This window comes from Emys orbicularis, chromosome 12 (genome assembly GCF_028017835.1).
Source record: "Emys orbicularis isolate rEmyOrb1 chromosome 12, rEmyOrb1.hap1, whole genome shotgun sequence".
Classification (NCBI taxonomy): Eukaryota; Metazoa; Chordata; order Testudines; family Emydidae; genus Emys; species Emys orbicularis.
In genome coordinates this window covers 23,009,746-23,036,511 of record NC_088694.1, presented here as the reverse complement: position 1 = coordinate 23,036,511, position 26,766 = coordinate 23,009,746, and the positions used below count along the sequence as shown (strand labels likewise).

General features: G+C 45.6%; 1 protein-coding gene across 2 annotated transcripts in view; it reads left to right on the top strand.

Annotated features, from left to right (window-relative positions):
• Positions 1 to 216: 216 nt before the first annotated feature.
• Positions 217 to 26,766, top strand: part of PPP1R16B (protein phosphatase 1 regulatory subunit 16B) — a 73,883-nt gene continuing 47,333 nt past the window's right edge. For both annotated transcript variants that reach the window (XM_065414872.1, XM_065414871.1), the window contains exon 1: positions 217 to 463. In XM_065414872.1, coding sequence (XP_065270944.1) covers positions 217 to 463 — 247 coding nt within the window. The remainder of the gene's footprint in view (positions 464 to 26,766) is intronic.

The following is a 26,766-nucleotide window of genomic DNA, read 5'->3' as shown; positions in this document are numbered from 1 at the left end:
CTTTTCTGAATGGGACTGTTGGAAACTTAGCCTTGTTCCTTCCTTCTCTTCTCAGGGTTCCATCATGTGCTCCTTGGAGATTAGGATGCACCGATCACAGCTCAGCCCCAGGATGCTAGTATAGTGCTGGGCTGCTGATGCACAGAGCACCTACTGTGGGATATCGCTCCAGCAGGGCCATCCTAGGCCTGCCCTCCATCTCTCCCAGCAGAGCCAATGGACGCCCACGTGGATCTCCTGACAGAACTCCAGCTGTTGGATAAGGTGCCCACGTTGGAGCGGCTGCGGACAGCTCAGAAGCGCAGGGCTCAGCAGCTGAAGAAGTGGGCGCAGTACGAGAAGGAGATGCAGCACAAGAAGCGGAAGCATGAGAAGAGGAGGAGCGCTGTCAGCCGCAAGAAGGTGTCTTTTGAGGCCAGCGTTGCTTTGCTGGAGGCATCGCTGAGGAATGATGTGGAGGAAGGTAGGACTTGCTGGGGGTGCCTGTGTCTGGCAAAGTCCTTATGGTTTGGCAACCTGTGAACCTGCTGTACCTCTATGCAGTGTGCAGGGCCACCTCCAGTGGTGTCTGTACAGAAGCACTGTCCCTGTGGGCTGGCATTTCCTGTAGTGAAGGCACCATGCCCGGCAGCACGGATAGGCTAAGGTGGTGCGGTCTGTGTGGAAAGTTACACTTTCTTAGACTGATGTCAGAAGGTGGCCCAAGTACGTGATGGGGGTACAGGCTAGATCCTGCCGGGGGGGAGGCTCCTTTCACTCTATCCAACCCTCCCATGCAGGGCCAGGTGCACCTGGCCTAGGGTACTTCTGCCCCACATGGCAGGGGAGCTACCAATTCCTATTACTCTGCACTTCTGCAGGAAGTTCTTAAAGTGCTATACGCATGGATAAAAGACGCCTCCCAGCACCCTGGGAGGTGTGTCAGTGTCTCTTTCCACTTCAGAGATGGAGGAATTGAGGCACAGGGTGGTGGAGTGACCTGCCCAAGGTCCTAAAGCAAATCAGTGTCAGAGCTGGAAATAGAACCCCAATCAGCTTGACTCCCAATCCCCTGCCATAGTAGCTAAGCTATTACAGTGCTTGCCATTCATGGGGATACCTATCAGTAGCAGAATGTACCCTGACCTGGCCTTCCCCTAAAGCAACGTGTTGTATTTACTCCAGCCTTCCCCTGTCGCCCAGTACTACAATCGCCACCTCCCATGTATGTGACTTTAATCTAGCTCCACTACGCTGTCTGTGGTCAAGGAAACTGTCTGAACAATTTCTCTGACTAACTGTACTGAAAACTAGAATTGAAATTCCCATGCTAAGGAGCAAGAGAACAGCCCCGGCAGCTGCTGACGGGAGTACTGTCCTATCGTAGCAGAAGCTGTATCTAGTCTACTGGCACTTCCATGGATAAGTGGAGATGCCTGGAACCTTGCTGAGTTTAACCTTAGCTCTGCCAGTGCAGGTTTATATTCTGGCATCTAATCTCTAGCCTAGACTGTCTGAGTAGGAGCCCTCTCCTCTCTTGCATGTGGCAGATGGACCTCTGCCAGCTGGTATATACCTCCCTTTTCCCATCCCACCCCCTTTGGGGAGTGTAGTGGTAGTCGCACACTTAAGGTGTGCATGGATAAGGACTGAGGTTGGCTCCTTTGGCTTCTGCACAGGGGTTTAAGGTGTGTGTATGTTGGTGAGGGGGGAAGAGGTAACTTGGCCTGCTCTGCAAGGAATTTTCCCCAAAAGTCCTCCCATGGATGTTCTCACTGAGGTACCTTCTTGTATTCCTTTTAGCCCCTCATAAAGGCATATTGTACCTAATGGGTGTGACAGTGGTTGAGTCTGAGGGCACGTCTTCACTACCCGCCGGATCGGCGGGTAGCAATGGATCTATTGGGGATCGACTTATCGCGTCTAGTGAAGACGCGATAAAATCGATCCCCGATGGCTCTGCCGTCGACTCCGGAAATCCACCGCGGCAAGAGGCGGAAGCGGAGTCGACGGCGGCGCGGCAGCGGTCGACTCGCCGCCGTCCTCACAGCCAGGTAAGTCGACCTAAAATACGCAACTTCAGCTACACTATTCACATAGCTGAAGTTGCGTATCTTAGGTCGACCCCCCTCCCCCCCCCCCGTAGTGTAGACCTAGCCTGGGATAGATTGGATTTCCTGTAGAGCGGTGTCTTTCATATCTCTGTAGTGCATTTTGCAAAGCAGTATACACTGCACTGCTTTTGTGCATGGAATCCCGGTCTGACCCTTGGCAGGTGGGTCTGGGAAGACCTATAGTAATCCTTTGGAGACTGACTTACGTATATGTATTTTTACTCTGCGAGTTTAACTGGGTTACAGCCGCCCCCGCTGCTGAGCCACAGTTTCTCAACCCTGACTCTGTTTCACGAATAATTGGCTTCTTGGAGAATGCTAACTATGAGGCCAATTATGAATAACTGTGGTGGTTTTGTACTGTGAAAACCAGTCCATTAGATCTTATGACATATGACATAAGTGGTAAGTTAGTTGCTGCCTGGCTGGCCTCCTTTGGTGGTGGCAGGTAGGTGGCAGCCACTTGTATTGCTGTTCTGTATATTTTAAACTGATGGCCCAGCTGTGAGTGACATGAAATACTTTCATTAAATAGGGTAGTGTTCCTCTCTCACACAATATGTCTGGACTTCTGCCTACTGAGTCTCGAGGCTAGAAGAGGTCAAAGACCATCAGTATTGTTAAAAACCTCAGTATCTCTGCATCTGCTGGCTTTGGATCATAGAGGTTGGGGGTTAAGAGCATAAGAGCTGCTAGACTGGGTCAGACCATGGTCGTCTTGTCCAGTATCTTGTCGCTCACTGTTGCTTCAGTGGGAGTGTACAGAACAGGGCAATTGTGGAGTGACCTCCCCTGTCTTCCACTCCCGGCTTCTGACAGTCTGAGGTTTCAAGTTATCTTGAGCATGGGGTTGCATCCCTGACCATCTTGGCTAGTAGCCATTGATGGACCTATTCTCCATTAACTTATCCAGTTCTTTTTTGAGCTCAGTTATATTTTTGGCCATCATAACATCCCACAGCAATGAATTCCACAGGTTAGTTGTGTGAAAAAGTACTCCCTCTTGTTTCTGCTCAACCTGCTGCCTATTAAGGTCATCGGCGACCCCTGGTTTTTGTATTGTGGGAAAGGGTAAATAACACTGTTCTACAACAGTCATGATTTTATAGACCTCTATCATATCACCCACTTAGTTGTCTCTTTCCTAAGATTAACAGCCCTAATATTTTTAGTCTCTCCTGGTATGAAAGTTGTTCCATACCCTTGATCATCTTTGTTGCCCTTCTCTGAGCCTTTTCCTGTTCCACTATATCCTTTTTGAGATGAGGTGACCAGAACTGGACACAGTATTTGAGAGATGGACGCACCATGGATTTATATAGTGGCATTTGTTATTTTCAATCTTATTTTCTATCCCTTTCCTAATAGTTCCTAACACCCTGTTAGTCTTTTTGATCACTGCAGTGCATTGAGCAGAAGTTTTTGTAGAACTATCCACAGTGACTCCAAGATCTCTTTTCTTGGGTATTAACAGGTAATTTAGAGCCCATCTTGTATATGTACAGTTGGGATTATTTTTTCCAATGTGCATTACTTTGCACTTAACAACATTGAATTTCATCTGCCATTTTGTTGTCCAATCACCCAGTTTTGTGAGCTCCCTCTGTAGTTCCTCACAGTCTGATTTGCTTAACTATCTTGAATAATTTTGTATAATCTTCAAGCTTTGCCACTTCACTGGTCACCCCCTTTTCCAGATCATTAATGGATACGTTGAACAGCACAGGTCCCAGTACAGATCCTTGGGAGGAACCTGAGGGTTGTTTGGGTCTGAGAGGGAACTCACTCCTTATGCCTGTCTCAGAGACAGCTTGTCTAAAATGTCTTTCCTTGTGGGATCGTACTCAAGTGTAACAAATCCATGACTGAAAACCACATCATGGATGCCATCTAAACTATCCACGTGTGGTATCAAATATGAAACATGTCCTATGCCCTTGAGTTCCAAAGACCTGGTTCCCCCCCATCATATGAACTAAAGAATCACCATTAGATGTCATGGTATCAAGGCTTTTTTTCAAAGAGTTGAGAGTGACTATCAAATGCTTGAGCAGATTGGCTAATCCATCCCAGAGAGAGTAGTGGTGTGCACACACACAATAGAAAATACATTGTGACTGGCTCAAATAGAGGAAGATCAAACCAGTCTGGCCACGTAGTTTTCTGCTCTGAAACTTTACTGCAGCCTCTACTGTACTGAGACAAGAGTAGAGCTGGGTGGAAATTGTAGAGATTTAAAAACAAACAAACGCCCATTGTGTATCACTGCAACTGAGAGCTTTCAAAATTGTTCATGAAAACCCATGTGTCCCAGCCCAGAATAGCCGAATGTCTAGTGGTTAGGGAGTGGAGAGGCATAGGCTCAAGACCTTGCTCTGAATCAGACATGAGTACCATAACCACTGGGCTATTGGCTCTTCTGGCGGTGTGTCTCGTACACATACATTCTGACCCGAATTTCAGCCCTGGGAGGGGTGAAACCTTTCCTGACAAAAGTTAAAGCTGATACGTTCCTGCCAAAAGGTTCAGTTTTTGACAGACAGGCATTATCTGCCAAACATTTTTTTGAAAAATTCCTAACCAGCTCCGTCAAGAACTTTGAAATTGAGAGAAATTGTTCTGCAAAGCGTAACTGGTCACCTTGGCATCTGGTCTTAGTTTAGCTTGTAGCACCAAGGCCACTTCCAGCTAGGAAAGGAATCTGAATACAGCACACCAGCCTGGCCGGCTGGGTTCTGATGTCCAGAATGTTGGCCATATACCTGGGAAAAGTCCCCAGTTGTGCATGGGCAGTGAAGTGGATCAACTGCATGGTGAACTGGCTTATAGCCTGGTCCTTTAATATTCCCTTCCTAGCTGTAGCTGATGGAGGTGTCTACAGGGAAGATGACCATCTCTGGACACCTGCTAATCACTCTGACCCTGAAACTCACTGGTCCTCTAGAAAGCAGTTTCACGTTGCACACAGGCATACCCTGTGGGTTGTGTGGGGAGGAGGAGGTGGGCATGCAGTTTAGGTCTTGAAACTCTTCTATTTAATGGGAAAATCCATGTCTGATCTCTTTAAATGTAGTGTTACCACTCTAACCCCTTTCCTTTGGCTCCGCCCTTGTGGCAGGATGTTCCTCTTACTCGTCGCTTCCTAGCACACGAATTCAAATCAGACCACATGTGAAAAAGGCACTTTCAATGTTAGCTGGAAAAATCAAAGAAACCGTATTGTATCGAATCCCTTAGCTAAGGCTGGGGGCGGGGGGAGAAAGAAAGGAATGCAGAGGAATCATATCCCCAATGCAACATTTGCTTCCCCGTTTAGCTGAATATTTCAGATGCCTCTGGAATACTTCAACTCAATGGGGTTGTACTGTGTTCATTTTTCAAGTCTAAAAATAGTTTACAGTCCAGGTTTTGTCCTTATTCTGGTCCCTTTTGTCCTTCCTGAGTAGCCAGTACAAAGGGTGGGTGGAATCTAACTGCAGCTGCCAAGTATAGAATTCCCTGGCAGAGGAATTCTTAATAGTTTAGAACAAGCGAAGCCAGATCCTCGGCAAATGCCCTACACCTGTTTTAGGAGGCAGAATTTTGCTTCATCAGTTTTCAGCTGACTTTTAGGGGCCACAGCCAGATGTTTTATTTTTATGGCAGCTCCTGCTGTTCAAGGGAAGATCAATAAAAATGATCATGAGGCTGAGAAATTAGTTTGGGGAAAGAATTAAAGAGCCAGGTGTATATTTTGGCTCAGAGGTAACTAGGTTGGGGAACACAGTGGTTTAAATTCCTCTTCTTGCAGTTTATACATTTGACATTTGCAAAGCGGAACAAAAGGGTATTACTGGGAGTAACAGAGTGAAAATAGTGAGGGGAAAACTTAGACTGAATATCAGGTTAGCAGGGAGATCTATTAAGCTGTGGAATAACCTCCCAAGGGAAGTGGTAGAAGCCTTGTAGCATGAGACTAGACTGGATGAAAAATCATAAAGTATCCTTTAGGGAACAATCCTGCATGTGCTCCAGGGGACAGACTGGGTGATTTAACAGGTCTTTACCTTTTCTGGCTTCTTTTACTTTTACACTGCTATAACTGAAAGCAGCAGCAGCTGTTTTGCTCAGTTGTCATAATACAAGTGTCAACCCAAAAGGTATTTGTTAAAGAAAGTTATATGTGGGTTAGAACAAGAAATGCTGCTGAGCCTTACCATTTCCTCTTACAAATAACTACCAGTGTTTGCACTGCAGTCATGTCTAGAGGCCAGGGCTCCATCGTGCTAGACTCTTACAAACATGAACTAAAACCAGTTTGTGCCCAGAAAGGGCTTACGATTAATGTTTAAGACAAAACAGCAGACATGTGATCAGCCTAATGGGCAGCACACCAGCTGCCTCATTCGGAGTGTCATGGCCTAGGTGGCTTTTCAGTAGAGATTTACAAGGTAAGGGAGTGGGCTTGCAGACTTTTTACAGGGGATTCTTCCTTGCATAAGGAGCAGTAGGAGAGCACAGCAGTGTGGTGGGAAAACTGGACAGATAATCAAGGCTGACATCATTGGCCTCTGTGGAACTATATATAGCCCCCATACACTGCTCTCCCTGCTACTCATTTACTTGCCCTGTGGGTTAACTGGGAACCACCCACCCACCCTTCCCAGTGTTGTCTGAAGGTTTTCCTTCCTACTGACATCATAGCAGATGTCCAGCTGTGTCAAGTTCTAATAACTTTCTGGCCAGCATCTGGAACTTCAGAAATGCACTCTGGAGAGCAGGTATGGTGCTTTTGTTGGTTTCACTGTGAAAGCTGCTGTGAGTAGCTTTGGAATGGAAAGTATTCTTGCAGGATGACAATCCCTACAAGCTGGTTTCACTCTTTGTGAAAGGGTGAGTAGCCAGCCCAGCTTCCATAGTGGAAGGTGAACACAAGTACATTCTCTCCAAGGGAGAAATCCTAAATAGGACCTGATTAAAGAAGGCAATGGAGACAACTTCTAGGGCTTTAGTGATTTGATTTAACTCATGCGCAAGTTGTATTTGGAGTAGAAGTACTTGACAGAACGAGTTCCTCGCTCACTTTTGGAGGTAGTCCTGCCAAATCCATGGTTAAACTCACTGGCAGAACAGTGTGGTGGAAGCTTAGACAGCCATTCCCAATGCTATACCTAGTTTGTGAATGGAAAACTTCAGTCTCCAGGACTGTGACCCAATTAATACTTTCTAGAACACTGAACGATGAAAATAATACCAAATAGTTGACAAACAAATAGGAAACCACCACTGAGACACTGGAAACTGAGGCCTCTCTTCTCCTGAAAGCATGCAGGGTGGCTGTGCCTGGAAAAAGGTATGTGTGTGCAGTAGCTGGAACATGCTGCATTTGCTCACAGATTGGGTAACTGCACAGCTGTTACCAATTTGCGCTCACAGTTCCCACTTGCATGCACAGCAAAGCAAGAGATTTCCTTGTAGCAACTTCAGGAGGTTCTGTTCTGTTAAGTACCTTGGTTGGCTGGGGAGATAAACTGATCAGATTGGAGTGCCTGCTGGAAAGTGCGGGAGGTCCAGTATTGCCAACTCACATGACTTGAAATTAGCTGCTATTTCTTAAAGCCCCACCACTTAAAGTTATTCTCAAGTTGGGGTTCTCGTATAACTTTCTGGTCTTTCTCTTTGTGGGGAAGCTTGAAAACCCAAAACCTAAAGAGACGCAAACAGAAGACAAATCAAATCTTCACATTTATTTAAAAAAAAATCTCTTGACTTGAACACGTGGGATAGCAATAGTGGAGGCAGCATTCACTGAAACCAAGCATGAGTCTTTTCTAAATGCTGTGGAGTTTCTTACGCATGGATCCAAGCCAGAGGCCTGAGGCAGATGTTCATGTCTATGGGAAGCTTTGCCTGGGTAGGGCTTCAGGATCGGGCCCTGAATTTACACCAAGTAAATAAATATTTACCTAGGTTAAAGTTATAACACTGGCCTTTCCCTTATGATGACCCTTGAAAACCTCCATAAAGCTGCAGCAGAATCTTATGCTCTGAATGAGCAGTCTCCCAGGGCAGTTCATGTTGTTTTCTTTTCTTTGCACCATTTTAGTATAAAACTGACCTTGTTAATTACAAAAGCATTTTAAAGAGGCCCTAATTAGCGTCTATAAATTGCTTTCCCTAACCTTTCCAAGCTGATGTGATCTGTTCCCTTGTTACTAAAAAACCTTTTATGAGGTGTCTTCATTTTCCACCCACATGATTAGTTTCTGAAGCCTTTTACTCAGCTTTTCCTGCATGTAGTCAAACTTGAAGGCGTTTTATCAGCAAGTGCATTTACCTGTTGGAGGGGGATTTTTCTGCTGGCTTCTGTGCTGCCTTGAAGGGCCTGAAAAAAAATTAGTTGTCCCCAATCAGGATATATATTTAATAAATTAATCAAACCCTAAATGTGTAAGGTCTCTGTTCAATGATACACATATTTTTTGGCTTCTTGGGCACTAAAATCCATTCCTTCTAGCACACCAATAAGGGAAAGGTCAGTGTCAGCCTTGCTGGCAAAGGTGAAATTATTCTAATGGTAAATTAGTGGAGGTGTGTGCTTCCATTACATGCTCATACAATCTGTGGATCTGATTACAACCAGGCTGGCTGACGTACGGCAATTAAGCAATTGTCAATGACATCAGAACCTGGGAGTGAGTCTGATGTTCTAACAAGTAGATGACTCTTCCTGGCTGCTTGAAGTCAGAGCTAGACAGGAAACTGTGTTCCTGTCCTGTCAGACTTTTGAGATTTCAAAAACTTTCCCTGTCCTGAATAGGGATGAAAAATCAACTGTGAAATTTTTTGCAAATGGAAAATTTCAGATTAAGTCAATAAAACCATTTCATTCAAATGTTGACCTTTAATTCCTTTTTTTACTATAAATTACTTTAAATGTTTAAACTAAAAGTAGTTTTGAATTGAAATGAAATGTTTCATTTCCAAAACATCAAAATGCAAAACTTTCAAAATCAAAACTTTTCCCCTTGGTTTTGACATCAGCATTTTCCTTCTAAAAAGCTATTTCATTGAAAAATTCCCAACCAGCTCTACTTAAAGCATTTACACTGTCCACTGAGGAGAGCCCTTTATGGCGTGTGCGCTTTCTGTTTCAAGGCATCTGAAATGACAAATAGACCATACAGAGGGGTGTCTGGCTCTGTCTAACGTGCCCGTCACCATGTCTAGATGCTCTGTCAAAATAAAAATCCAGGCCAAAATTCTCAAACTTTCAGCTCCTAAAGCCACACACAGCACCACCACAACAAAAAAGGGGGGTCGGGGGAGAGTGGTTTTTTTTTAAAGAAGTGCTGAGCACTTGCAGCTCCTGTTAACTGCAATAGAAACCAAAAGTGCACAGCCCCTTTCAGTCGTACTTAGGAGCCTAACTTTAGGTACCCTGGCTTGAAAATTGTGGCCCAAATATTGAAAAAAACAAAAATCCTTGCCTGTGTTCATGCTCTGTCCCAGCATTCTCTCTCACCTTACACAATGAAACTAGAATTTCATGTTCTGTTAATATTCAACTCATTTTCCGGTTTGTTTTTTGTTTTGCAAACTACAGACCCGATCCCACTTTCACAGGAGTCCAGGGTAAAACCTTGACTGCTATGGATGCATTATCAAGTCCTAGCAGAGTATCCGCCATGCAGTGCTTAGGTTTCCAATCTATTGTCGAATGGCTTTTTTATGGATCTCTTCAATCACTGAAAATAATTCATATTGTTTTTTTAAAACTCCTATATAGACAAACTACTTGTCCCTCTTAACAGAGAATATTCAGTTGTGGTCCAGAGCATTTTAAGTGGATCCGGACTTGGCCAATGGCTCTTGCCAACTCCTGGATTTTGTTTCTTAACAAAAGTAGCTTAAATTGGTTAAGCTGCTTCTAAAGTGTCAGAAAAAATATGGTTTGGAGGCCAGTTTCAGCAGCTTTGTCTCCCTGGTTTCACTTTTAAAACCTGACACACTTTGGCAGGTTCAGTCTTTACTCTTGTACTTTTTAAACAAGAACCACCTCTTAAAACAGCTGAGTTGTCAGGCTGTGAACAGCCATTAACTCCCATTAGCTGCAGTTACTGTTGATCATGTGTGCTGCACACTTCTAGTCTGTATAGGCTTGGTTTAAACAGACTCCTTTAGCATGGATAATCCCACTGATTAATTGTCCGAGTATGATATTGTCTCAGTCAAACAGTGTATTGTCCTGGTTAGTGTGGGGATGGAATAGGATGTCAGTGTTTGAGGCTGCTATTACATGTCACAATATGTAATACAGTAAAAGCTGTGTTATCTAGCACTTTATCAGCCAGAAAGCTCTATTAACCAGCATTTCTGATATCTCCCAATACACATCTTCAGTCTAGTAACCGGGACTAGTATACTGCCCAGGAGGTTATGCAATTGCACATTCTGCACTCTACTTTTATGCAAAAGAGGCAGAAGACAAGTAAGCAAGCTGATATCAGGGTTTTATTCAAAAAAGCAACTTCCAGGGTGTGTCACAGGGTCATTACAGATTCAGCCCAATCTCCTACACCTTCTACATCTACAATAATAATTGATGTTGATAATGATGACCCTGAGACACTGCAAGATCCTGAAGTGCCTTCTGAATCATCAAAGAAAGATTAAATTATGTTCAGTATAGTTTTAACGTTAAGGGCATTTTTAGTGATCTGGGTGTACAGCATGTGCTGCCCATAGTGATATGAAGTGTCATAAGATAACCTACTGTATAGAAAACTTTACCTGTCTACACCTAAGTGCTTCAAGAGACCAACCACTCGGCAGTGCAGTATGACTACTGGATTGGTGAGTACCTGTGTACTATTTTATACTTTATTCATTTTATTGTATTCTAATTCTTTGACAATTGGTATTCCATTGGTAAGTATAATTCTTAGTTAACCGGAATTTTTGACTAACCGGCACTCCCCATACCGCCAACATGCCGGATAACAAAGCTTTTATTGTATTAGAGAGACAAGGTGGGTGGGGTAATATATTTTATGGGACCATCTTCTGTTGATGAAAGAGACAAGCTTTTGAGCTACACAGAGCTCCTCTTCAGGTCAGAAGCTGGTCCAATACAAGATATTACCTCACCCCCCCCTTGTCTCTCTAATGTCCTAGGTCCAACACGGCTTCAGCAACACTGCAAACAATACTTAATATTGTTTTAACAATCCCATTATTTCAGTGGGAATGTGGAGATTGGTTCCGTTGTCCCATGGACATGTTAACTGAGAGATGAAGCATGTCATCTATGGTCTGAAATGTAAGTTTCATTGTGGTTTGTATCGTTCCTAGGTGCTGACTGAAGTTAAAGGGTTTCTCTGGTTTGATAGGATTTGGGGGAAATCCTGCAGTTGCACCACGTAATGTGAAGGGTTTCCTGCCAAGAGGGAAAAACTGAGGCAGTTCAGAGTTAAGATTGTGTGCTTGTGAGGTACGGCAGGTAAGGTCACCATCTGCTCCGCAAACTCTGCATTGCCAGATCTCAGCAAGCCAAGCCGAGGACACAGCAGCAGCCTTAGCTGGAAATGTCATGGCTTTTGTCAGCTCAAGGCAGATTATTAATGTTACCTTAGCTGAAGTGGGTGCGTGGGGGATGTTTGTGCCCAAAACAAAGCGCTAAACCTCTCCCGTTTAACCTGTTAGTGCCCCCTGTCACAGCTGCTGTACTTACAACTGCGAAGAACTAGAAGGGACACCCTCCTCAGCCCTCAGGAATGGCTGCTGTTGGGAAGCATGTGGCAATGCACATGCCCAACAGGCGATGCTAACTGCCATCAAGCCAGCCCCTTAGGGATTCTTGTTTATGCTTTAATATCCTGCAGCCACCATATATCAAAGGACATAATTTCCAAGACTCAAATAATAATAATTTGCATGTACACAGCACCTTACAGCCAACTACCTCGAAGCACATTAAATGTCACGACTCCCCCAAGGGAGATTTTATTAACCTCGTTTACAAATGGGGAAACTGAGGCACAGCCCAAGGTGTCAATGAGTCACTTGCAGAGCTGGGCCTGGAACCCAAAGTAGCTGGTTTCCAGTCCCTGCTCCAGCTACTAGCTCAGACTCTGAAAGGTATCTTTTGGTCTGGCTGCCCAATTGGAGGGTCTGTAACTGAAGAGGAATTGGTATCACAGTACAGATATCAGCTAGCTGAAATGGGGATGGCAGCATGGAAGTTATTGCAGAAAGCAAAACTTAGCTCTTCCTCCACCTCACCAGCCCACTGTTCTGTTACTGCCCGCACTCAAATAGCAACCACCTATGTTTTCCAGCTCCTTCAGTAAAGAGAACCACAAAAGAGCAAAAATAAAGGCACCTGGAGTGATCGTAAGATATCTCCTGTGTAATAGGTGGTGGCAGCAACCTAGAACAAAACAGCGGCTGTCTCTCTACATGGATAGTGGTCTTGGACATCTAAAGTTGCATTACACAAAGGCATTGCGGTCTAGAGCTAAACACACCACACTTTGTATTGGTCGTGGGGTTTGTAAATCAGTATTGGTGACTTTACAAGGAGGAGAAGCCATCCTGACGGTGGGGAGAGCCCTCACATGTCTGTCTTTCCTCAAGAGGCGGGGGAATCATGCTTGCAGATAGTTCATAGAGAGCAGAGAATCAGCCCATGGACTATGTGCTGCAGTTTAACATGCCTGCGGGCTTTTCTTTTTCCCTTTTCTCCTGCCCAGGGAGAAATTTAGAGGTAATCCGCTTTATTCTGTCCAGACTTAAATCCCTGCCCTGGCTTCAGGACTGAGGCCTGGGCTACACTAAAAAGGAAGGTTGACCCAGCAACATGGCTCAGGGTTGTGAAAAATCCACGCATCTGAGTGACATGGTCAAGCCAGCCTAACCCCTCGTGTAGACAGCGCTGGGTCGATGGAAGAATTCTTCCGTCGAGCTAGCTACCGCCTCTCAGGGAGGTGGATTAACTACGCTGACAGGAGAACGCCTCCCAAACCATCGCTGTAGTGAGTGTTTACCCTGATGCGCTGTAGCATTTGAAGTGTAGACGTAGCCAAACCTGGCCCTGGTCAGCCTGTATACATTTACAGTGGCAGTACCTGCTCCTTAGGGCTTAGGCTGTGATCAGGTGTCTTAGTGTATTTATAGGTATCTCCATAGCATGGCTGAGTAACTGCATGTATGTGTTTGTGTAAATGATGCTGATCCTGTATCCCCTGCCACTCACTTATATTCATTCTCCTCACTCCTCGGTTTTGCTTCGGATCTCACTGGCTGCAGTTCTCCCACTTCCCTGAAGAATGCTCTAATTCCTTATTTAATACCAGTTGCTATGGCAACTGTCAAGGTAGCTCCTGATGACCTATTGCAATGCTCCTGTTTCTCTGGTGTTTGCTTTCCGCTGGAGCCTGGCCATGTGTTTCCCAAGCTGTAAGTAATCTGAGTTTGGGAAACCTTATCACCTCTTAAGAATGAGTTGGCAAAAAATCATATTCTGGAAGGATCATTAAAAGTGTCCCGAGCCTGGCTTACCTTATTCCCCATCACCCCATGGCTAGTAAATATGCCAGCAAACAAGCCACAGTTTAACACTGCCATGCTGCCAGTTTAACTCTGTTATCTCTAGGGCCAGAGGAAAACCAGCACATTGCTGACTGTCCCAGCACTGCTGCCCTTAATTAGGAAACAATAGATCAGATGCAGCCTGCAGTAAGCAGAGGCAGCTTCCATTGAAGTCAAGGGGGGCTTGCGACTGCTTATCCCTGAAGTTGCCTTCCAGAAAATCCCAGACTGGTGTAAACTGCCCTCACTTTGAACACTAGCTGAAGGTGAAATGGGGTCCAGCTGTAATATTTTTCCCTTTACATTCAGCATATACTGTATACCACATTTTACAGTGTCCCAGAGTTTGGCTTATTATCTTATGCTAAACCCGTCCCTTTAGTTTTTCCAAGTGGGCTATTGACCCTCCTATTCTCCCAGGAAGGGAATGCCCCCCTTTCACCTTGCCTGGGCCAAGTCAGAAAGTCTGTTTGCTCCTTGAGGCAAGATACCAGCCTGGCTGCCCCAAAGATCTGATTCACCACAGGAAACTGGATGTTTCTAGAGATCATATTAATGCTGCTGCGTATGCCTGGGCATTGGGCAGGCAAGAGGATAGGTCCTTTTAATAAGGACGACTCTTGCCCAGTCTCTAAGAAGAGGAGTGAGGAGAGCAGATCTAATGACCGATTGGCTATTGGAGTAAAGTTGAAAGCAACCCCACCCAACCACCTTGCTCCTCCATGTTTTACCTTAATCTTGGTTCGTAGCGGGGACTTGCTAGCTTCACGGTGCTGTTGCTTTGTCCTAATTAGTTACACAACTAGAGCTGTTTGAAAAACAAATTTCCTTTTGTGGGAAGATGCAGAATCTCAGAATGACTCTCCCTTCTGAACTGGAACAAAACCTAGCAACATTTTTTGCAAAACAAAATTCCCAAGTTTTCAATTGGAAATATCCAGATGGTAAAATTTTGATGCTGAATGACCCAAGATTTGATATGTCAAAATAACCATTTTCTTTCCAATTATCCGGATCAGAAAATCTCTTCATAACAAATTCTATGGGGGGAAATGGCTATTTCAATAAAAGGATATTTTCCAATCCCAAAATATGACCCACTGCAGAAAAGAGTGAGGAAGATCTCAAGAGGAAAAGGTCTGCAGTGTGCAGTGGCAGCTCTTCAGTATTGCACTGATTCCACCTGAGCATGTCAGGACATAAGAACGGCTGTACTGGGTCAGACCAAAGGTCCATCCAGCCCAGTATCCTGTCTGCTGACAGTGGCCAATGCCAGGTGCCCCAGAGGGAGTGAACCTAACAGCTAATGATCAAGTGATCTCTCTCCTGCCATCCATCTCCACCCTCTGACAAACAGAGGCTAGGGACACCATTCCTTACCCATCCTGGCTAATAGCCATTAATGGACTTAACCTCCATGAATTTATCCAGTTCTCTTTTAAATGCTGTTATAGTCCTAGCCTTCACAACCTCCTCAGGTAAGGAGTTCCACAAGTTGACTGTGCGCTGTGTGAAGAAGAACTTCCTTTTATTTGTTTTAAACCTGCTGCCTATTAAACCTGCCGCAGTGCTTTCTGGCAGATTTACACGGCTGTCTCTGATCTGAGTCTGTCTGCCCATGGTGGGGGTAATTGTGACATTTTCTTGGGGTGCCCAAAAGTGTAGGTCACTGTGTAACCCCCATGCCTCCCCGAGAGAGATTTGCTGCTGCTAAACTGGGGGACAGCTCCCTGTCATCTCAGTCTGTTAATCATCCTAGATAAACTTCTCAGGACTCTGCCAGCTCTACTTCACCTTATGGGTAATGTTTGGTGCATCCCAGTTCCCGCGTTCCCTGGCAAAGCAGTCCCTGGGAGTATCTAGCCTATGTCACTAGATACTCAGCAAAATTACCAAGTTTGCTATCTCCAACGAGACAGCGTACACTCCAGCATGTTTGGCTGAAGTAAGAATTCACACTGTTTAATATTACAGTACTGAGATCTAATTACGATAAAACAAAGAGAAGTTTATTAACAAATATAGAGATTTAAGTGATATTGAGTAAAGATAGTGGAAAGAGTATTGGTTATAAATAAAACTATGTAACATATTTTTAAGATACTAATCATCACTTTAGCAAGCTACAATCCTTAGGCTAAAAGCAATTTTCTCACCCTCAAAGTTTTTCTGCAGAACTTGCCGATTTTTAAGTGTATGATTCTGTCTCCGAGGTCGTGGATTCCGGGACTTTTTGGGACCGCCGGGATGTCTTCCACAGCGGCAGGGCTGGAGCAGGTGTCAGCCCCAGGGCCACCTGCGCAACAGCACCAGGGCTGAAGAAGCGGCTGGGGTTGGGTCAACCCTGCTGGAGCTGGAGCAGCGGCGGTCAGCCCCTGCCACAGGAGTAGCGGCAGGGCTGGAGCAGCTGCCAGAGGTCAGCCCCTGGCAGTGCTCCAACTCTTAGTCCCCCGTCCCCGCCAGGGTATTTTTTTAGTAAAAGTCAGGGACAGGTCGCGGGCTTCCCTGAATTTTTGTTTAGTGCCAGTGACTTATCCCTGATTTTTATTAAAAATATCTGTGACTTATTGATTTTCAATCAAATCAGGGCCCAAATTGTCCTGGTTCTTCCCCCCGTGTCCCCCAGGAGTCACCTCAGTAAAAGGATAACAAAATGTCTTTTTGCTTCCCCTTATGTTTCCCCAAAACACATTGTTTTGCCCCCAGAGACAAAACAACTCCTTGTAGCTTTAGTCTCTTGTGTCTTCCCATGTCGATTTAACATCCCCCAGTCAGCCTGGCTTTTCCTGTTGACTTACATGCAAGTACCGCTGGGATTGTATTTGGCTTCACAATGCTTCATTTGCATAGGGACAGGGAGATAACTACCTATCTGGAAGCAAACCTGTTCCTCCCTTTGGATACCGACTCTAAAGCATAATATCAGTAAGTGTCCATAATTCCTCATATAGTGTTACACAATGTTTCACAATGATATTAATGACCAGTGTGTGTTAACGACTTTCATTCAATACCTTACAAGGCACTCTCTACAGATAAATATGACAGCAATGTGTTAGGTGTAGTGAATTTGTCAGGACCAATAAGAGTTGCTGACACATAGTGAACCACCAATGGGCCTCTGTGTTACAGTAATATTGACGCCTTTTTACTGTTGCAGATCCGAAGTACACTTAAAATTGAGTGTAGTAAACGTCTGTTTAGAATGTCGTCCGTGCGCAGAGTGCTTTAAAGACAAACATGAAGACAGGATCCATGCCCTGAGGAGTTTCCAGTTTAAACACCCCTGTGAGGTAAAGGCAGCACTTTAAGATAACATGTGTTCTCAAAATGTGAGGCACATAATAGAAATAGGAATCAGATTTAAGAAGGAAAAGAACAAAGAACGAGTTTCTTTTCTGTGTGTGTGTGTGTGTGAGGGTGCCAGGGGAGGAGATTTCAGTCAAACACTTATAAGAATAAGTTTTAACCTATTTAAGAGCTCAGAGTCCTTCTGTGACTTTTAGAACTTTTCAGACCTGATTTTTTTAAACTCTGTACGTTTCTCTTAATTAGCACAGTCTGTCAGACCTCAGGAAAACTCCTCGGGCAGCTAAATGCACTCTTCCTTTTAATTAAATTTGGTTGGGTTGCCTGAAATCACCCTATTCCTAATGAGGGCTGTGTTCCACCAAAGGAGGACAATCCCAGTGGAATCTATAGACTGGGGCAGTCTCCTAACTCTCTCATGCAGATGTTTTGAAAGCTTTTAAATAGACACTAGCAAGGTATCAATGCAGGTCCAGAGTCTAAAGCTAACTTCCATTGATGTGGGCAGCAACACTGATGAAATTCCAACTTTGCTGCTGAGTGATGTCAGAAAAAAACCAAACAAATGTGTCCTGGCTTTGTAATAATACTAATGCCTCACTGTCATATAGAACTCCTTAGCATAGATCTCGATGGGTCACTGAGCTGAACAATCTATGTTTTTACCTACTGTAGCCATCAATATAGAATCTAAGCACTAAAGAGCATGGAAAAAAATAATCCCTGTCTATTTCAGTAACAGTCCTGCTCACAAAGGACTTTCATGTTGGTGTGATCGTGAAATGGTCACTGGGCTTGGCAGGGTTACCTACAACCATGATGCTCTCTGAAGGGTGCATAGTTGGACCATCATGCAAACAGCAAACTGGTCAGGCACAGGCTATGGGACAGTGCCCCATCCCAGAATCCATTCTTATCTTCTACCGCGTCGCAGCCCTTTTAAAAGCAATAGAATTGAGGCACAGGGGGAATTCAAAGTTCACCCTATATTGTGGAGTCAAGGTTCAAATCATCATGTCCCCTGACACCAATTTTACTGGACCACTGAGTGGTCCAAGATTTTTGACTTACTCAGTAAGCCCTTTAATACTTGGAGCGTGGACACTGAAATTATGATGGTGAATGAGAGCATGAAACATTTCTTTTACATGCATTCAGAGACCTGTTTTCAAGTTAAGGGGCATCACTTGCCAAACAGTTTCCTAAGACTAAGTAGGATCGACAGCCTGAGTTACAGCTGGAGCTGGGGGAAATTGTCAGCTAGTTCACTTCCTGTAGCAATGTGCTGGGGCAGGGATGCAGGAGCCGTGAGAGCAGCTATGACTGGATGGCTCTGCTGGATGCAATTTCTCACACTCTGGGTTTTGCCAGGTTTCCTGAAGCAAAATGCAGGTTATTCTTACTGGGCCAAATTCCAAGATGTGCTGAGCACCTACAAGGCCCGAAGACTTCTGTGGGAACTACAGGAATGGCATCTTTGGGCATTTGGCTCCTTAAGAATGAGTTACTCAGAGTCAATGAGCCTCCTATTCCTTGCGAGTAGATGTTAGTGCAAAGTCTGCCAATAGAAACACTCCTTGCCCCTGGTACTAATCAACCCCAAACTGGAGTTTTGTGCCCCTCAGGAATGGATTCTGGATGCACCCCAGGTAGTGCTGGAAGTTTCCAGTTCCTGTGGGAGTGACTTACCAATTAGCAGAGGGATGCGGGGGAGTAGTTTCCATTTGGCTTCAGTCACCTTATTTTGGAAATTGATTCCGACAGGATGGAGCCTACACCCTTCTCCTTCCCTTAAACAGAAAGTGACTCTGGGCTTTCCAGTCATGGGACAGGAAAGAGGTAGGGGAGGCTTGTTAAATCTCCCAGCAAGAGTGGCTCAGTTGTTAAACTCGGTCATGCTGTGACACCAATCACAACCAGGGGCCTACTTGGTATTCTGGGAAGAGTTCCCAAGTCCGCAGCACCATGACCAGCAGTCCTGAAATGCCATGGCTGGGGCCACTAGAAGCAGCTCCAGTAATATTCAAGTATGCTGACACATTGGCACTGGAGAGCCCCTTAGCTGCTGGCTGATCAGCCAATTGAAGAAAAAGCCTGTCATTTCATAACTAAAACAGCCCCTAGGGCTCTGAGACTAGCCAAGTGTCTTTGTTGCTCATGTCTGAGTAAGCAGAGCTATCAAAGTATAGGATGGGGTATTGGTCTTTACATGTTGCTCTCTACTGAATAGGGAACTAGGTGGAACATAGTTCTCCCTCACTGCTGCATTGTGATGAGCGTGGCTAGTTTTGTATAATACTGCCCTTTAATGAATGGGATCAAAGCTATCTGACTGCATATCACAGTCGAACGGAGTCTCGTCTTCAGCTCAAGTGCTTTTGGAGCCATTGTATCTGGGTTCTATCACTGCCTAACTGAGTAGCAATGGTGTACCGCATAATGACAGCCATGACATCCTACGTAACTATTGCTGCGTTCACCTCTAGCGTAATCTGTAATAGAAAAAAACAGCCGAGGGACACCTCCATATCCAAATAATGGCAGCTCCATTTGGATAAAGGGGATGCTATTGTATATAGCTGTGTCACGGAGTCATGGAGTCACCGGGTCAATGCTCTGGAACTACTCCATATGAAGCCAGTCAGGACTCTGGGTCTGACCTCGGAGCATTCAGCATCCCCTTCCTCACTGTGCGCTTCCCTCAGCGAGTCCGCCCAGGCAGGGCTCCTGAGGAAGCCAAAGGGCCTTGCACCCCAACTCCGCAGTCAGCAGTGACTCTCAGTCAGCGTAAAATGGAAGGTTTATTAGTCGACAGGAACACAGCGTAGAACAGAACTTGTTAGCACAGGAATCAGTGACTTTCAGCCAAGTCCTTATTGGGGAGTCCTGGACCAGACGCCCTGGACTCCCCCTCTTCCAGTCCCCCCAAACAGACTGCTAGCTTCCAGCAACCCGACCTCAGACACCCCTGTTGCTCCTCCTCCTGGTCTTTGTCCTGCTTCCTGGGCAAAAGGTGTCACCTGGTCGCATCCCCCTCCTGGATCTTTACTAAGGGCACCGGCCATAGCTCACATGCAGGCAGCTGAAGCAGCCTCACCTGCCCACGAGGGTCTCAGCCAAAGTCACACACCCTTATTCCCACCACAGAGGCATTGGTGCAGCACATAGGGAAACTGAGGCACACACAGTATTCATGCAAAACAGTAAAACTCACATAGTCTCAACAGTAAGACTCACTTAGGCTCACATACAACATAACAAAGGAAAATCCCCACTTCGTCACAAGCTGCAATTTGATAAGTGACAAGTAGATATACACGTGAAAAGGGAGATACCCTTGCTTCTAAATTTGTTGTGGGCTGGGAAGAGAGGAGTGGATTTTCCCCTCAGCCCGAGCATTTGCTATTTTTGCGGTGACTATTTTACACTTTGTTAGGAGCCCGATATGTTTACATTCCCTTACAGTTGCCACTCTTTGCTCACCCAAGTGGAAATGAATACACTTCCCAGCAGAGAGACCCACTCTGAAATGAAGAACCGTTTTTGTGAGTGATATTGTGGTCATTTCACAATTTTGAAAGAAATGTTTAAGGAAAGGGACCAGGAAGGGTGGGGGCTAGTTGAGGAGCCCACCCTCCTTGCTGAATTGGTAGTGGAACACTAAAGAATCAGTTTCTGAAATGAAGGTGACTCTGCAGCCTCCATCTGAATTTGTCTCCCCTGGAAGATGTGGGGCTGCTCTATTAATTGTTGCATCCTTGGTATGCCATACTTGTCCAATGGCTATACGGGACGTTTTTGTCTGAGTATACAGAGTTTAGTCAAAAGAGGCTGTTAGGGAAAGCCAGCAGGAAACAAAACTGTAACTAGAGATGAGATACCTATGGGGGACAACATTTAAGTGGTCATTAAGAAAACACTGGCTGAGCTGTTCATTGGGAAGGGCTCAGCTGCCAGGGCTGGGAACCTAAGATCAAAAGGTAACTGAACATGTAAAGTCCCTCTCTGAAGAGAAAGGGGGCCCACCTCTGCAGTGTCTGTTAATCTGTCTAGTGCATAGTTGGCTGTGCAGGGTTTCTTGCACTCGCCTCTAAAGCAACTGGTACTGTCCCCTCAGACAGGATACAGAACTTGATGAGCCACTGGTCTGATTGGTATGGCGGTTACTGTGCTTATCACTGATATCTGGGCACCTTTGAGGGCAGGGATGTGAGAAACTGAATCCACCAGAAATCTGCCATCCTGCTTCACTGTGCGGGTCCTGTGCTCAGTCAGTGGGCTCCTACAAGACGGTGCCCTCTCCGAAGAAGAATGCCACTCTGTGGAAACTGAGGCAATTAGCAGAAGCCCAAGTGAGATGGTGACTCATTAAAGACCCCGCTACACAGTGAGTAATGCCAGCCTCCCTCGCAGTGAAAGCACCACACTCATCCAATCAGGGCTTAAATTCTCATTGAGTATTTCCTGAAGCCACCCATGGGAGGCGCCGGGGCTTGAGGCTTCAGCCCGGCGGGGGGCGTTGGAGCTTCTGCCCTGCAAGAGGCACCAGAGCTCAGGGCTTCAGCCCCATGAGGGGCGCCAAAGCTTGGGGCTTCTGCCCTACAGGGGGCGCCGGGACTTCTGTCCCGCTTGTTTAAAAATATTTACCGGCTCCACTCTGGACAGCTTCAGCTGAATTTAAGCCCTGCATCCAATGCTGGGAGTGAATTATTAACATGGTGTTTGGAAAGGACAGGTTCTTGAAGACTTCTGAAAGCAGCAGGACTGGCTGATCGGCCAGCTTCCAACCCATTCCTCCCTTGCTGCTAAGTCTGCTGTCACCAGATGGCCATCATGTTAATAATCAGCTCCATGGCTGCAATGAGGGGAGAGGGTTTTTGGGTAGCTGTTAAAGATTGACCAATGGAGTGGGAGTCCAGGAGCCCATAAAAGTCCTTCATTATGCTAAGCAGCCTCGTTTAACTAAAATTAGCCCTTGGTAAGTGGCATTGACTGCTGTGCATAACAATGAGCTAATCTCACTAGTGAGAGGATTTACTAGAGGAGGATCCATTTGCTCTCAGCTGTCTGGCTGTGTTATCTCTGTATGTTACTAGGAGCAGCGGATCCTTTGCAAGACCCATTTGTCAAAGCCTAGGGCCCATGGGATGTACTCAAGTTGTACTTTGAGACACAGGTTTGAATCCTGCCTTGTATCACAAGTGAAATGACTTTGAACAGTGGGAAAATGTCTTGTCCATGTGCACCTGTAACCTTGCTCAGAGGATTAGAGGAGAGAGAGAGCTGCTCAGTAGTCCAGGACTGAAGGAGGATATTCCACAGCATTTACCTCTAGGACTCCTGCTCCACACTAGCCAGAGTGTTTTGGGGTCACCACCTGTTAGCAACTTTGTTCTGCTTTACTTCTGATACAGCAAGTCTTCAGGAGGAGCGCTGCTGATGAGTGAAATCTTCTTGTCTCTGTGTGTTCGCATGGCATTCTCAAACCAAAGAGCTATAGTTCATGCAGCTCTTGGGTTTCCCTAGCGGCTGTACACAATACTCATGGAGGGGCCACCTCAGAGTCATGTTGAGAGGGATGAATGATCATTAAGGCTGCGATTTAGTCACGGAAGTCACAGATTCCATGACTTCCAAAGACCTCTGTGACTTCAGCCAGCCCCGGCTGGGAGCTGCAGGGTCCCTTGCTGCTGGTGGCACTGGCAGCAGGTGGACCACCCACAACTCACAGCCACCGCAGGCAGAGGGGGGGACCCCTGCAGCTCCCTGCCCCTGTGGGTGGCAAGGGGGACCCTCGTTGCTCCCACCACCATGGGTGGCAGGGAGGACACCTGCCACTCCTGGCCACCACAGGCGGCAGGGGGTACCCCCGCAGCTCTCCGCCACCATGGGTGGCAGGGGGGACCCCCACAGCTCTCCGGCAGGACGGACCTCCAAAGCTCCCGTGGAGCCCAGGGGAACCCCTGGAGTTTGGAGCCAGCAGCAGAGAGGGACCCTGGAGCTCCCAGCCCACCTGCAGCTGCCCAGGCTCCTCATTTTATCACGGATATTTTAAGTAAAAGTGAGGGACAAGTATCTGCTTATTGTGGACTGTTCAAAGGATGTGGGGATGCAGGCAGATAGCAGGAGCAGCACTGGGAAGGATTAGCTAACATTAGCTAACAGGACACAAACAGCTGATTGGCGCCGCAAGCCTGGGAGGCGGGAGAAGTGGAGCGGCCGCTGCGCTGGGAGAGGGAGTCTGAGCCGCACGTGTCAGCGCACCGCCGACAGCCCAGCCCAGGAACGCTGTAAAAAAAAATTGGGGGCACTGCTTTTTGGCGCCCCCAAATCTTGGCGCCCTAGGCAACCGCCTAGTTTGCCTTAATGGTAGCACCGGCCCTGGTTGCAAACAATAAAATGTATGCAAAATTGTGGACTGTGCAAAGTAACCTAATTAAAATCAAAATTGCGGTGGAAGCCTAATATTGTGGGGTCCACAATTTCCGCAGTTTCACAAATTAAGTAGGGCTTTAACCATAGCTTAATCTAGACCCAGTTTGACCTGTTGGGTGGTATAATCCCTTTGGGCTGCTCCACCAGAGTGAGGGTGATGGTGCCTGGGCACAATCTTTTGGAACTCCCAAGGGCAGTACCGGGCAATCCAGAGCCAAATCACCACCGGCAGAGTTGGCTACCTGTCTCTCATGCAGCTTGGGCCCATCTCTGTTCAAGGTTAAAAGGAAAAATAATAAAGCTGAACTACAGTGTCACTTAATCTATTTAATTTAATTAAGCTTTTTCAGGATCTTTTTTAATGGCCTCTTTTCTGGAGAGCAGTTTAACTGGGAACGTGAGCTGTCAATGGAGGTGGGTGCCCTAATTAAAATGGTTCTTCTGCAAGCCCTTTTAGACTATGAATCTGAGCCAGATTTACCAGTATGTTCTGGATGCTTTCTGCAGCTCTGGTAAAGCAAATCAACCATAAACCTGGGTCTACAGCTCCTTTGCATTGCTCGAGTGACAGAAGGCAGGCAGCCGGAGCATACCAGTGAATCTGGACCAGTATTTCTTTCCCTCCTAAACGGCTTAATTTTCTTCTAGTTAGTGTTGAGTATTGAGGAGTGCTGCAAAAATGATCAAAGGTTTAGAAAACCTGACCTGTGAGGAAAGGTTAAAACAACAGGTCATGTTTAGACACTTGAGAAAAGATGACAGAGGGGGCACCTGATAGCAGTCTTCAGATATGTTAAAGGGCTGTTATAAAGAGGAGGGTGATCAATTGTTCTCCATGTCCATTGAAGGTAGGACAAGAAATAAATGTCTTAAATAGCAGCAAGAGAGATTTAGGTTAGATAGAAAATGCTTTCTAACTACAGTGTAAGGGTAGTTAAGTATGGAGTAGGCTTCCAAGGGAGGTTGAAGAATTCTCATTGGAGGTTTCTAAGAACAGGTTGGACCTGTCAGGGATGGTCTAGGTTTACTTGGTTCTGCCCCAGTGACCTCATGAGCTCCCTTCAGCCCTACATATGATCTTCCTCCCCTTAAGGTAAAACCCCTGAACGAGCCTTGCTTGTTTGTATCCTCCCACTCATTCATGGCTGTCCTCTGTGATGCTAGCCCAACTCTGAGCTGTCTAACTCCAGCAAAGTACAGTATGGAGTCATTTATAAACAGCAGCTATTGTTTTTCATTGGCTATTTTTGCAAGTCTTTTTGTTTAAGTGCTGAGCGGATTCCTTTTTTTTTTTTTTAACTAACAAACTCACTAGATTTCAAGTCTAGAAGTCACTCCCCACCAGATAGCAGCTGTTTAGAGGAAAACATCACCGATTAGCTATTCTGTATCTTAGGTACGCACTGGGCTCATGGGACTTGCTGGGTGGGGCTAAAAATAGCCGTGTGGATGTTCCCACATGGGCTGGAGCCGAGGCTCTGGAGAGCCCAGGCTCCAGCCCAAGCAGGAACATCTACACTGCTATTTCTAGCCCCATAACACCAGCCCAAGCCAGTTGACCCGTGCTCTGAGACTCTCGGCCACAGGGGCGTTTTCTGCAGAGTAGACGTACCCTTAGAGCTAAATAGAGCTAGTTAATCTAGTTCTGGAATTAGAAATAACTCAATACATTCTTCAGACCGCTTGTTTTGTCAGTGTTTTAGTACCTTCTCGGCCTTTTGGCTGAGGGGTGAAAACATTATCTCTAAATGCGAAGGTCCCAGCAAAAGCAATAGCCTGACATAGTTTGTGATACAGCTGGGGCGGAAAAGCAGCTCAGCATTCAAATATGTGACAGCCTGCACCTTAAAATCACCTGTTTTTCATAACTGTAGGCATCAAAATACATGAAGTTACCATGAATCTGCATCCTTACTGCACATGCAAATTACTAATCCGGCCATCACTTCTTCATGCAGTTACTGGGCTTGTACACACAGCTGCAGTTTTTGCACACATGCAGTAAGTGTGCTGTTAAATAAGTGCAATTCTGAAACTTGAGGTTTGGTGTTCTCCAAGGCAAGGCAGCAGTATTTCTGGAAGATAACAGAACCTCTCAGGGATTTGACTGTTAAACCACATTTCCTGCAGCTCACAGAACAATTGCAAGAAGCCAGCTTCCTCTTGGATCATGAATTATTTTTTAGTAGTTAGACACATTTTAAGAACATTCCTCAGTGATTTGTTCTTCGCTCTAATTGTATGGAGTGACTAAAATATATTTTATTGCGCTGCAATTTTCTTTTCTCAATAATGCTCTCCGAGTGACCAAGAGGGAACGAAGATAAACCAGAAAGGGCCTCATGCAAAGATAGGGGCGTGGAGTCACTTCCTGACTCCAAATTGCTTTCATTTTTCTCCTGCAGCTGGTGATAAGCAAATCACAGATCAGCAACTTTTTCATCAGATTCTGTTTTTCTTGTGAAAGGAGAGTGTCATTTGTGAGTGAGGGTAGATTATCCTATATGAGAAATTAACAAAGTTAGGGCAGATCTAATAGCATGACCCATCAATGTATGTGCCTAACTTAATACCCCTTCCTTGGCAATTGAATCCTGAGGAATATTCTTTATCAAGTATCTGCTTATTGTGGACTGTTCAAAGGATGTGGGGATGCAGGCAGATAGCAGGAGCAGCACTGGGAAGGAAATGGCAGCCAAGGCATTTTTGGGGACCTTTATAACTCAAGGAAGTATTCCAAGTGACTTTCTTTCAGATGCTGACTATAATATTGTGGGGAAATGTTCAAAGCGTTGTAAAATCTTAATAGTAGCGAATGTAGGCTGGAAATCTTTAAAACTGGTTTTTAAAAAGTCTTTTCCAAAATCTGCTCTTTTGCAATCTCAGTTTCAGAATGTCGTGCTCATGATGGCAAAGCTACTTGGCTTTTAGTACAGAGGCGAGTGGGAAGGGTAAATCCCAGGTAATCGGTGTGGGTCTAGTTCTGATCTCTCTCTCCAGATCAACTAGGCAGCTATTAGAATTCTTTGAGGGTGTCGAAAAGCTTAAGCCAGTGGATATAGTGTACTTGGACTTTCAGAAGGTCCTTGACAAGGTCCCTCACCAAAGGCTGTTAAGCAAAGTAAGTAGTCAAGAGATCAGCGGGAAGGTCCTCTCATGGATCAGCAACTGGTTAAAAGATGGGAAATAAAGGTTAGGAATAAATAGTCAGTTTTCACAGTGGAGAGAGGGAAATAGCTGGGTCCCCCAAGGTCCTGTACTCGGATCACTGCTGTTCAACTTATTCATAAATGACCTAGAAAAGGGGGTGAACAGCGAGGTGGTGAAATTTGTAGGTGATACAAAATTACTCAAGATA